General features: G+C 42.1%; 1 protein-coding gene across 1 annotated transcript; it reads right to left on the bottom strand.

The window, feature by feature from the left end:
* Positions 1–846: 846 nt before the first annotated feature.
* Positions 847–12,513, bottom strand: gtf2h4 (general transcription factor IIH, polypeptide 4). Its single transcript, XM_005753504.1, has 14 exons — positions 12,379–12,513; positions 12,025–12,213; positions 11,774–11,878; positions 10,762–10,893; positions 8,680–8,862; positions 6,902–7,010; positions 4,849–4,917; positions 4,617–4,700; positions 3,953–4,109; positions 3,584–3,714; positions 2,797–2,844; positions 2,620–2,698; positions 1,844–1,905; positions 847–1,430 (listed from the first exon to the last, which is right to left on the bottom strand). The coding sequence occupies exons 2-14, from the start codon at positions 12,138–12,140 to the stop codon at positions 1,320–1,322; spliced, it is 1,386 nt and encodes a 461-aa protein (XP_005753561.1). The 5' UTR covers positions 12,141–12,213; positions 12,379–12,513; the 3' UTR covers positions 847–1,319.
* Positions 12,514–13,083: the final 570 nt, after the last annotated feature.

The raw sequence follows: 13,083 nt of genomic DNA, 5'->3' as shown, positions 1-13,083 counted from the left end.
CTGCCATGAACTGGAAACTGCTGAACACCAGCATCACTTTCTATAGTGAAGTCAGTTTTGCATCAACATGGACTGAGGCTGCCAATCAAGAACAAAGCCTTCCCAAAACCCCAGACTTTGACCCCATAGAAAATTTGTGGGCTAAGTTTAAAAGCAGAGAGAAAACCAACTAATTTAAAGAACTCAACCAATTCTGCCAAGAAGGGTTGTCCAATATCCAGAGATGCCTGTGTGTATACTTTTGACTGTGTGGATGAGAGAAAATTCAAACACCTCATTCTTGTTTTTGAGTCGCTGAAGATGTATGCTGTACAGTCATTCCCACACTGCAAAAGAAACTATTAAAAGACAAACCTTACCATGATATTCTTGCGCATGAGGAGTGCATTTTAACTTCTCATCAATTTAATTTACTCATACACACACATATCTACACAGTGTTTTTATCTATGCCTAGGCTCCTCTAACATTTTCATTCAATCACACTCACTAACTGGCACTATGGTGAACACACTGAAGGAAACTCAGGAGTTGCGATCCTCCTCAGGGAAGCGGGCTGGAGGGATCCATCAACCTTCCAACTGGTCCATGGCCTGGTCTAGCAAAATTCTAGTTAATCCTATCTGCTACTTCAAACTGGGAGCTACCACTACTGTCATCTACTATATTTTACTGAATATGGATGAGTACTTCAAACAGCAATTACTTAAAAGACACCATACTGTCCCGGTTAGACTTCCACAGCCACAAAAAAAGCTGCTCTAGTGGCAATACCAACGTAAAGATAAGTGTCTGTTGTTTCAAGCAGGTATTATGTGACGTTAATTCAAAACATTATTGTGAAAATATAATTCAACAACTTTTATTCTGAACTCAAAAATATAAGAAGCCACAATCCTTATCCAGTGTGTACAGGGTGTCTTTGAGCCATGCACTTAGTTCTCAGGTCACAACACCAAACAGATCAATTAATAAAGTTGGCTTCTTACAAATTAATCTTCTGAGTTTGGTTCCATTATTGCTGTCAGCTTTTTCACTGTAACTCCACCAGTTATACGATTATTTACAGTGGATGTTCCACAGTACTTTGTAGTACTTAGAGTCCAAAGGGTGTCTTTGAGAACTCAGTAATCAAAACCTGATTCTGAGTATAGGATACACACAGCTACTCAAAAAGGAAAGCATGAGCAGAAACTGTTCAGTTTAATACTCAGATGCTAGCATGTTATAAAAAATACAAAGTCATCTTCACTTTCCTGTCGTACTAACAACGGTGATGGTAGTGGAAAGCAAGAAAAGCCACATTTCTCCTCCTCCGTTTACGTGTGAGATCGCTGACGTTTCCAGAACCTCTTGACCTCGCTGTGTCCCTGTGGTGTCACCACCATCACTCTGTGGGCCACATCCTGCCACACCAGACAGCCCAGGCCCTGCACCAGAACACCTTTGTTAGACACCAGCAGGCTACAAAGACAGTCTTGGCATTTGATGAACAGAAAAGTCATTAAAAAGATGTCCATCTGCTGTAACTACAACACGTCGATCGCATGGAATTATATGAATACATACAGTGGAAATATGGCACAACGTCACTGGCTCTTGTGCTGTAACACCAATACAGGAGTTATGTTTAAGAAAATTTCTACTATTACAACTTGTTACGTTTTGTTGTACACCAGGACGTGCCATTATGAAGACATGAGCGTCTTGGAGCAGCAGGTACAAGCAATGCTGGAGACCTCAAAATCAAAGCAGCATATCCTAACTGACTAAGGATCCTTAAAAACATTACACAGTATATTAATCTGTTATGATTCTGGTATTAATATAAAAACAAACCAACCTGAGCTCTGTCTCGCAGAACCTCAAAGTCAGCCTGGGAGAGGAACTGGTTATAGAGCACACCTGAAGGAGACATGGACGACAACACACGCACGCACGCACCATCAGTTCTCTTCCTCTCCATCATAGTGTAGAGTTCATCAGAGTTACAGCTCAGCTATTTTGAAAGGTCTCTGTGAGCAGTGAGTCCAGCGTCACCAGGAAGAATCAAATGATGGTTCACAGACATTACATAGAGCGCCAAGGAACCACTCACTGATAAAAGTACATGTACACAGTCTGCTGTTTATTGCCAATTCATTAGATACACCTGTTACTTGTAAAGGCATATGACTAATCACTGAATCACATGGCAGCGACACAATGCATTTAGGCAACTAGGCATCATCAAGATGACCTGCTGAAGTGTGAACTGGGCATCATCAGAAAGAAGAAGAAGAAAGAACAGTGGATTAAAATAGCCTGACTGTTGGGATTGTCCTACACAAGCAATCTCATTTACAAAGAGCAGTCCAAAAAGGAGGAAACATTGAGTGAGCGACAGTTTGCAGGGAGATGTTTCACATCTAACAGGGAGGGCGGGTATTTTTCACCTTTACCACAAACTGAAAACAATATGTGAGAGCAGCAGACTACTTGTTAGCATGGCACGATTACTGATGCACGCCTGTAATTAGCACAGTGGATATGTACATTACAACAAATTTATGAAGGCAAGAAATAAACAAGTAGTGTTAAGTGTTGTTTTGAACACACACACTTGATAAACATGCTCACCCTCTGTGAACTGCAGGCGATCTCTCTCCAGCTCCCACAGTCTGATCTGGTCTGTTATAGTTGGAGGCAGCACTGGGGTCTAAAAGCACAACAGAGGATGAGGATACTTTGCAGAGCGATTAACCTGTTCATTATTCATTTTACTAGACTGAACTGCAAAAAGAATCAATGCTGTACCCGAGTGAGCATGACAGGGTGAGCTCTGGTCCTCAGAAAATGGATAATCTGAACAGAAGAGAACACAAAATGTAAAAACTCAGCTCTGGAGCTCTGGAGCCGGTCGCCTTCAGAGGGACTAGACTCTGTCCCAGTCTGGACTTATCCACAGCGGGTGGGTATACTTGCACCTGCCCGGTTTGCTGTGGCATTTTGGATTTAAATAAATTGTCCGTGATTGTAAATGTACGTTTTCTCTGTGGCCTGTCCGGGGTGTGCGCCGCATCGTGCCCGACGCATCAATGTCAAAACAAGTGCTCCCTCTTTTAAGGTTTTACACATCAGGACGTTCTAAAATTAAAATGTTCCTTAATAGGGCTTCAATTAGACGAATCACAAAACTATGTGCCATTACTCATTTAACAAAAATGAATATACTGTTCGACAATTCGCTGCTCTGGATTCAGGTGTGCGTTAACACAAAATCAAGTAGGGAAGACATGAGCGGTGATCCTGAAGTTGTTGCTGAAAAGTATTACTAAAGGTTTCCAAAGAGGAAATCAAAGGTTTATGTGAGCCAATTCTTTCACACATTTACTGAGTGTTCACTTTCTACTGTAACATCAGGCCATGTGACGAAGGTTACAGCTCTGTGGTGCCAATGCATACGGGAGTGCAAGTCTAATGTTCTGTCATGATTACTTTCTGTGTTTGTTCCAATCTGTCTAATGTTCACAGTTTGTGTTTTTGCTGCGGCTCCATCAGTACAGGGGGTTGGAGGATGGGAAAGATGACAGCGCAGCAGTACCTGCTGTGCAGTGATCCCGTTGGCGATAGCCTGTTGCACAGACTCCCTTGTCAGCTGAGCCACAACTACATTGGGGAAGCGGTAGAGCATTTCACTGAAGAGAGCCACCAGAGCAATCTGAAGTTCTGAATCTGTGAGAGTCACACAAACACAAGTCTGGACAGGTTCTGTATGATAGCTGTGCATCCTTTCAAATGAAACAAAGGGGAAAATTACACGAACAATTAGAGATGCTACTGTAAAACAGTTAAAGGAAGTCAGGGTCAAATTCTATGCGGTTTACAATGGAGCTTCAGCCATCCTGACACCCTCTTAATCAATGGTTACATAGTGACTAGATGTGAAAAGTCTTGAGGTGTTCACACATACTTGTGTAGGCATAGATACGATAATTGGTTTCCACCACAATGAAACCTGCATCTCCAGTACCAGGACTGGAAGCCAGGTTAGAGGAGGAGGAGCTGCTGGCGACTCCTGCAGCCAGAGTGATTGCCAGCCTGGTGGGATAATATCTCCTGGACTTCCTCTAAATAGCAGAAGATGGAAGCATTAAAAAACAACAACCAAAACCAGACTTCTAACTACTGATAGTGTTCTGGTAACTAACTATAGAGATTTCAACCATTTTTAAGCATTTAGGTCATTTTGCCTTCCACAGCTCTTTGTGGTGACAGCGTAATCAGACCAGTCCAACCCTGCTACGTAACTGCACTAACTTGTGCTGCGGTAGCAGCTAGCAAACCAGGTCTCACGTGCAATGGCTCTGTCAGTGTTGTACTCTAGTCCAGGACACACAGGTTTCAGTTTGAAGTGTTTATTGTAAGCTGTACTTAACCTTTTCCCTCTAAATGCCCAAATTTGTCAAACAGTAGGAATGATTCTACTGTGTTTAATGATTCTACACTTTCTTATTTACACAAGAAAGAAAACCAATCCGAAGGAGAACAACAACTGGTTAAGTAAAATCAAGCCATTCGAACAGCTAGTTGGGTTGTTTTTTTTGCACACAAAGTAAGATTCTCAAGTAGCTCACCTTTCTCTGGAACACCAGTCCAAACTCTCGCAGGTGCTGCAGAAAAGTCAGTAATGACTCGCTCATACCCTCCACCGAGTAATCCTAGAGCACACAGGCAGCACGTTAAAGGAAGACCTGAGACCACCGTATTACAGCAAAGTTATCTTGCTTTTTGCACACAAACCCAGTAAAAATAATCAATTAAAAATGAATAAATAAGTCAAACAGATGCTAACTGCTGTGCACTCACTCTGCCCAGACTAGAGAAACTGAGCTGGAATAAGAATGACAAGATCTCCACCAGGTCCATCCCTCTGGACTACAAGACACAAAGTATGAGATATGAGTAGATCGGTTCAATTACACATTTAAGCATTTAATAACAAGCAAAGGAAAACAAATAAACTCCATCTTGGATCATTGCATGCACCACATGGCACTTTACACAGCAGGGCTGAGGTCTTACAACAGCAGTGAGATAAAGATTCGCTGATACGGAGTCATTTCTACAACCTCCTCGACCTGAATGGACAGTTTCTTTTTGTGAGATCAACACTTTTGGTCCGTTTCAGGCTGGGGCTTCAGCTCTAACATTTTAATCCAACACAGAGGACACCGAGACACGTGTGATGCAGCACTGACAAAAAATGGAAAGCTGAAGATGTTTTCTCTGGGAGTAAGATATAAGGAACAGCTCATAGTAGGAGAGGAGGGAGGGTGGATATGGTGGACAAAGGATGATGAAGATGGAGCTGCCAGGCAAGAAAAGTGGAAGCCTGAGAGGAGGTTCATGCATGTAGGACATGCAGAGGGCTGGTGTGACAGATGAGGATGCTGGGATAGGAGGAGATGGAGGAGGATGAACCACTGTGGAGAGTACTAAAGGGAGCAGCTGAAAGAAGAGGAGGATCTTGAACTATGGGCACAGATTTGATGTCCTCTTTTTAAATCGATATTAATGATGCATTCAACATTGATCCACAATTAAGAGGTGGCTCATAGCGTTTTTATATAATTTACATAATTTGTATTTCTGTACGCCTGTCTGGTCCAGGTCACCCTTAAAAAGAGGTTTTTAATCTCAGTGGGATCTTCCTGTTTAACTAAAGGTTAAATAAATAAAAAATTAATTAATGACAATTTGTAGTCATTAATATTAGTCTAATGTAACCATAAATTATTGTCTTTTACGGCAAACTTGCCAGCAGAGTGGTGTTTCATAACAGGAAACAAGTGCAGCTCTCTGAGAGTTTGCTTAACTGTTCATCGACACGGGTCGAGTATGTCCTCAGGTCGAGCTTTAGTTGCTAGGCAACTGACAACTAAAATCATTGGTGAATAAACACCTCAAAGACAGTCTTTCAACAAGCTTTACAAATGTATTTCTATCCATAATTACACTTTTAATTATGTTACATCCGGATTCATCCATCCGCTTCCGCTTCTCCTTCTCAGGGTCGCGGGGGGCGCTGGAGCCTATCCCAGCTGTCATAGGGCGAGAGGCGGGGTCCACCCTGGACAGGTCGCCAGTCTGTCGCAGGGCCAACACACAGGGACAGACAACCATTCACACTCACACTCACTCCTAGTGGCAATTTGGATTATCCAATTAACCTATCCCCACTAAGTGCATGTCTTTGGACGGTGGGAGGAAGCCGGAGTACCCGGAGAGAACCCACGCAAACACGGGGAGAACATGCAAACTCCACACAGAAAGACCCCGGCCTGATGGGGAATTGAACTCAGGACCTTCTTGCTGTGCGGCAACAGTGCTAACCACCGTGCCACCGTGCTGCCATCAGGATTCATTATTCACTTTAATCAACGTGGAGTGCGACAGGATGATTAATGATTATGATTAAATGGGTCTGGTGACACGAAGAGCCTGATTGGTTCAGCTAAAGATGTTTTTCTTATTTCACAGGGAAATGATGGCTGATTCAGAGTGGGAACAAAATGAATTTACACGCTGATGTAAAGATGCTGCCCAGTTTTCATTGTTATTCACAACTGCCAAGTTTCACTTTGTCTCACAAATAGATTTCCATTCCCACACAGAGCTCAGTCCTTCAGGCCAGCATGTGCACTATATAAAGCAGATATCCTTAGAAAAGATTTCTGTGACCCAAAGTAGGGTTTTCAGTCCAGCCAGCATCTGCAGCAGCTCGCATCGAGGACTAGAGCCCCGTCTGCCTGAACACGTGCTAGTCAGAGTAATGACAGGCTACAGACTCTAGAGCCTCAACGACCTGCTCGTCAAATCAGTTTAAACCTGATCAGGTTGAAGTAGTAGAGAGGCATACCTGAGCAGTTTTGAGGTACTGCAAGGTGAAGTACCATAGCTGAGAGGCTGTGTCCAGAAGGAGGAACTGGAAGCCAGCTGAGGTGATGTAGGGCGCCTCTCCTGCTTCACTGACAGTCGGAGAATAAATCAGGACAACATGAGATACAGCGCCGACATTACTCGCCAACAAACCCTCCGCATGGCGGGTTTCTGTTAACGCCATGGAGATGAAAGAAAATGTATTTTAGCATAGTCTGCTCTTTACTGTTACTTCTTTCATACAATGTTACAGCTGTCCACTTTGGATTTCCTCTTACTCAGGCGCACCCAACACGTTATTTACATTTGACCTGAGCTCACACAGGCTGCACACATCATCCCCCCCAGCCTGAAGCCTTTCTTTGATGTTTTCTGGAAAAGTCTGACCTGGGCTTCCTTGTCTTGTACGGTTACAGTAACAATCTACAGCGTCAGTGGTTACTAATCGTAGAATCCATCAGGCTCGGCAGCTGGAAAACTCATACGTCATGTACAGGCCAAGTCACTGAATACAGACTAATTGAATTTACACTGCATGGGTGTGTCTAGCTTTAGGTGCCGCCTGACTCTACCCAGCAATTGAGCTAGAGTACTTGAGGCCAGAGAAAGGAGAGCTGCCAGAGAGCCTTTCTGGTTTTCAGCTAGTGAGCTGTGTGTGGTGACTGCTTACGACTGGTCTGTGAAGACGAGTGTGTGACTGGCCTTCTGTTTAGTGACCAACTTTGAGTGTTTCCTTTCTTTTGAAGGTGACAGTGGCTTGTTGTCTCTTTCAGTTTAATTAGCATGAAACAAAAATTAATAAAAACCTTATTTATCAATTTTGCCTTCATGTCTCTTTGTTATTACGTTCCTCCATCCCTTGGAGCTTCTAAAGCGTAGGTGTCAAACTCTGGCCCGCGGCCCAAATTTGGCCCGCAGCCTAATTACATTTGGCCCGCGAAGCCATACCAAATTACTATCAGAGCTGGCCTACTGGTATTATACAGCTAATATATTGTTTAGTATTAAGCTTTGCTTGTTCCACATTCAGTTTTTCAGCAAAACTTGTTTGAGTCCATAAGAAAAGATTCATTCTTAAATCTGGAGGAGTATTTTTTTTTTCAATAAATATTAACGTTAGCCCGCGACTTTGTTCCAGTTTTGAATTTTGGCCCACTGTGTATTTGAGTTTGACACCCCTGTTCTAAAGGATATGAGTACCAATTCTTTTCCCCGCATTAAATAGTCCAATCACCATCAGACAACAGCCAGAGGATTCAAGCCATGTTTCATTCATTTTTCAACACTGACTGTTTCATTGACTGCAGCCAAAGCAAACGCCACAGGGCTACAAATAAAAACATGAGCACTTCTTTATAGAGAAAACCAACAACATCTCACAGTAACAACCATCACTGGCAAGAATGCAGATGTTTTTGACTGGAGCGCATTATAATGCTGAATTTCATTCATATCACATGAGCTGTAAATGCAGATTTAAAACTGTTTTAGACTTTTTGCTGTTACATTACTCTGGCCACTCTGCTTGCATTGCTCTGCAGTGCTCATATGGCACAAAGTACATTTGCAGATTTTTCATTAAAAAGTTCCTGATTTTTTATTTAAATGTACTTATTGTTTATAATGTTTGCACAGTCACATTTCACTGTGTTTTGTACTTGTACGACTATGCGTGTGGCAAATAAACAATCTTGAATCTTCTTACTTTCATATACATTACATGTAAAATGTGAATGTGACATAAAGACTACTGCATACCTTTTCATGAGGCCTGCTTGAACCAAAAGCTGTGCCAGGTCCTGGCTGACAGCGCTGGGAGAACCCACCATAAACTGCAGGATGATCTCCCAGCGCTCCATAGCATAGCGGTCAAGACTCTCGATGTCTCGTGCATGGCGGTCAGGGCCCAGCGTGCTCCCCTCATCAGCCCAAGCTCGCCCCCTGTGTGTTGAAACAACAATGATTTGGCTCTCTTGGTTAATACTGGTCCTCCAGGAATGAAAGAAAGTGAAACCAAGCAGGTAACAGGACCTCACTGACTTAGTTTTGGGCCCAGTAACTGTTGTGGATAGGCGTAGCTTTGGGTCACGTGGTGTCGGTAACAGTAATAGTGATTACTATTAGAGATGGACCGATCCGATATTACGTATCGGTATCGGTCCGATACTGACCTAAATTACTGGATCGGATATCGGAGAAAAATAAAAAATGTAATCCGATCCATTAAATATCACGAAAGCACCTCACAAAACTTGCAACATGCCGTAACTCACCTCAGAACGTTAGCACGTCGGAGCAGTATGCATCACGTGATAGAGCGGCTGTGGCATGCAGGGGTGGTCTGGATAGCATTTGGAGCTTCGCTAGCAACCCGGCATTTAATCTCCGACAAAGTTATCCCCGAGAGAAGTAAAGCAAGTGTGTAAGTCCATCTCTGAATGTTTGTAAAGCATTCCTGCGTTAAGCTTACCGAGCGACTGCCTCTCGCTCTCTGGCTGCTACTTCAATCATGAAACTGCTTAACGATCAGCTGATCGGCTTTTCTGTTGCGAGTCCGTGTCTCTTGTTTGCTTTTGGCCCACTTTGCACCAGAAAGAGGAAACCAGTGGATAAACAACAGCAGCACGTTTAAGCTTGATAAGCTGTTGTTAGAATGTATTTAATATTACTTTCTACTCGAGGATCTTTTTCTACGTAGCTGACGGTAACTGTGCAGGGGCGGATCTAGCAAAGTTTAGCCAGGGGGGCCGATAGGGCATTAACAGGGAAAAGGGGGCACAAAGACATACTTTTCTTTCTTATTCTCATTTAAAATGTCGAGCTTTTAATTATTTAATATTTATCTGAATCTTATACCCAAAGTTTTAATCTGATGTAAAATGTATAGAAGTCCATTATTGTATATAGTAACTGTTAAGTCTAATATACCCTAGTAAGCTATAGTACTTTTTCCTTTGGGAAGGTACCATCTGTGCAGTCTGCAATTTTGTTGAAGAAAGATGTTGAATCTATTTAATATTTCTTGAAAAAGAATTGATTTCTGTGTATTTTTTTCACACTGCATCAAATTAAGGTTGATTACGTCGATTAAGCATCATGAGGTGGAGCGTGAGGGGTGGTTCCCTATTTTTTATTTATTTATTTTTGTTGTTGCTGGGAGTTGGAACCCTATTAGTTAGGTTGCTTAATATTTATGCTAAGTACTCTTTAAAATACCAGAATAGGGAGGATGGTGTAGGTTTAAGTTTATTAGATTGATCAGTATTGCTGAACTATGAAATATTTTTTTTGCATACAGAAATATTGTTGTTGTTTAGTGTAGTTGTTGTTTTAAACTTGAGTATGAACTTATACAAAATGCAGCAAGATATTTAAAAAACAGTTTTGTTGATTAAAAAAACACTATATCGGATTCATATCGGTATCGGCAGATATCCAAATTTATGATATCGGTATCGGTATCGGACATAAAAAAGTGGTATCGTGCCATCTCTAATTACTATATCACCTGTTCACGTCCCGAGGGAATTTTTGTGAATGAGTGGGTGATGGGGGAAGTCGACTTTTGCTGACCGCTCAAGCTTAGGATGTTTTTGATCAGTGTTTTTCTGGATTTTAAGGATTTGATAACAACTAAAGAAGTTTTTAAGCTGGAACTTTGACTTACGTTTTGAACCACGGGCGCGTCAACATTATTCCCCTATTCAGCTGCTCGGCGACTCAAAGGCTTGACAGTCGCCAATAGCAACCATGTTTTCACTTTTCAAAGAACAGTTCCTAAAAGAGAGAGAGATGCTGCAGCCCCATGACTAATCAGTATTTTCACAGTGGCAGACGTACCCCCCGAGCAAAGCTGTCCTCAGGTTGTCTTTAAACACCGGATTTAAAATGTATCCCTGCAGACCACCCTGCAGCTGCTGACTGTGCCAGAGGCGGAGACCAGCCAACACTGAGACACATTCATCGTGGTCCCTGCAGGAGGAAGGCAAAGACAAAAAACAATGAACAGAACTGGTTACCACGTTGAAATGTGCAGTCCCCTGAAGATGTCAAAGACAAACTGCAAACACTGAAGACAACTTATTTCCTGTTTCAGAGACACAGGGATGCTCTGCCATCCAAGGACAGAGCACACCTGACAGTTATCAATCACTTCATGAGGCAGACACAGGGTTGAACAGCGAGTCATGCAGTTAAATGATCTGCACCATGTGTTATGCTGGTCACATGGTGCAGAACCAAACATACAAAGGGGACAAAGAGCACAATGAAGAGAATAAATTTAAATCTACATTCAACCATTTAGGAAACACCTCTAAGCCACACACGAGGAACATAAAAGTGTAACAAACGTCTAATAAATTCATGGCAGTTACCATCATCTTGTTTTTAATATCTGCTGCTAAGCTGTTAATTGCTTCACAAACCAAACAGGCTGCTGACTCTTTGGCAACAATTCCTGCTCTCATTTTAGTCTCCGACAAATGTTTCAAATGAGTTTTAAACAATGAGGAAAAAATTTAAAAGCAGAAAACAAGGGCACTGACACAAGGCTGATATTTGAGGCATAAAAACAGGGGCTCTCCTGCTCAGACCTACCAGGCTGGGGTCATCAGCTGACAGGGCCAGTGTGTTACAGAGCTATTTAGAAATGTACTGTGATTTTAATGAAAAAAACAAAACTTTGGAGTTTGTCGTGCATCAGCCACCAGTGATGTGCACCAAAGTTTAGCAGGTTGTTATTTTGCCCATGCTCTAACTCTTCTATTTTCATGAGAATCAGCAGAGTAGTTTTGTACTTGACTGACAAACCGACACACCGTGGACAAACAGAACAACAGAGGCAACTTACTTCTGACTGTCTTTCTTTACCCACAATGCCACAGCTGCCTGGGGGAGAGGCTGATCCAGGAACAGCATGCGCATCACATAATTCTTTGCCAGAGAGGGGAGTTCCCTGTAAAATATCAAAACACATAAAAAAACAGGGAAGAAAATTCACTCAACACTTTCCATATAGCAAAAAAACGATTAAAGTGTGAAAGGCACGAAATGCTTTTGGCTTCTGACGGTGATGATGCAGAACCAGTCACAGGCACGCACCTGTACACAGCCAGGCATGTCGCTGGGTGGTTGTAGAGTCTGTCCAAAATCTCCGGACTCAGCTCCTTCAGGTATTCATGCAGGTTCTTGCATTGCAGCTGGACACGCAGCTTCATGGTCTCCAGCAGCAAAGAGGAACTTCAGCAAACGCGGTAAAGCTACTTCATACCCACGAGGCTCCCAGATTTCCTTTAGAAACACAAAAATGTAAAATTGCTTCAGTGGTTTTGTCAGACACGGGGATCCAGCTTTATTTCTGCACATGTGTATTCTGCGTGTATAACTGGACTATAACCAGGACAGCTGCGCCACACAAAGCTACCACGTGAATACAAATATAAAAAGCTATTTTACCGTAAAGTAAACCGACGTCTTCCTATAGATAAGTACTTGTGCTGTTCAAAGTAATTGTTATTGCTCGATAGCTTTCTCAGCTTTCTGAAGCGGCCATGTTTCCAGGTCATGTGACCTGAACAGGAAAGTTCTCATTGGTCGTTTTCTTCTTCTGTTACTTTTAATTGAGATCGTACTATTAGAAGGGTGCTATGTCGCCGCCTGCTGCATTTAGTTTGGAAACGCTGACATCCGGGGAAAATTTTTAAAAAGGTGCTGTAAAATTACAAAGTGGATTTGTATTGTGGTAAAACCTGTATTTTACGGAGGACTCGAGTCAAAATGTTCTACATTTTACAGTTTGCTGTTCTGTTCAACAGTGTTGTGTTATGTTGGGGTTTTTTCTTCTTCTTCACAACCCAGTTATACAAATGAAGGCAGGCTGTATAATAAAATCACTCCCTGTATATTAAAGTACAGTTCGACAAGGATCTGGAATATGAACTGTTAATTACGCCCATCCTTGTGGACTAGTTTGTCTGTTTGTTATTTTATCCTGTGCTTTTGTTTTTATTGTTCTTTATTTTGTCTTTGTTCTATTACGTGTTTTATTCTATTGTTAAGTATCTTGAAAGACATTTTATAAATAAAATGTATTATTAGTAGTAGTAGTAGTAACTTTTTTTTATAAATTACTAGTGAGCAGTGTTGGGACTAACGCGTTAT

The sequence above is a fragment of the Pundamilia nyererei genome, unplaced genomic scaffold (genome assembly GCF_000239375.1).
Source record: "Pundamilia nyererei isolate P.nyererei 1_Seehausen unplaced genomic scaffold, PunNye1.0 scaffold00434, whole genome shotgun sequence".
Lineage (NCBI taxonomy): Eukaryota > Metazoa > Chordata > Actinopteri > Cichliformes > Cichlidae > Pundamilia > Pundamilia nyererei.
This window is presented reverse-complemented; position numbering and strand designations above follow the sequence as displayed.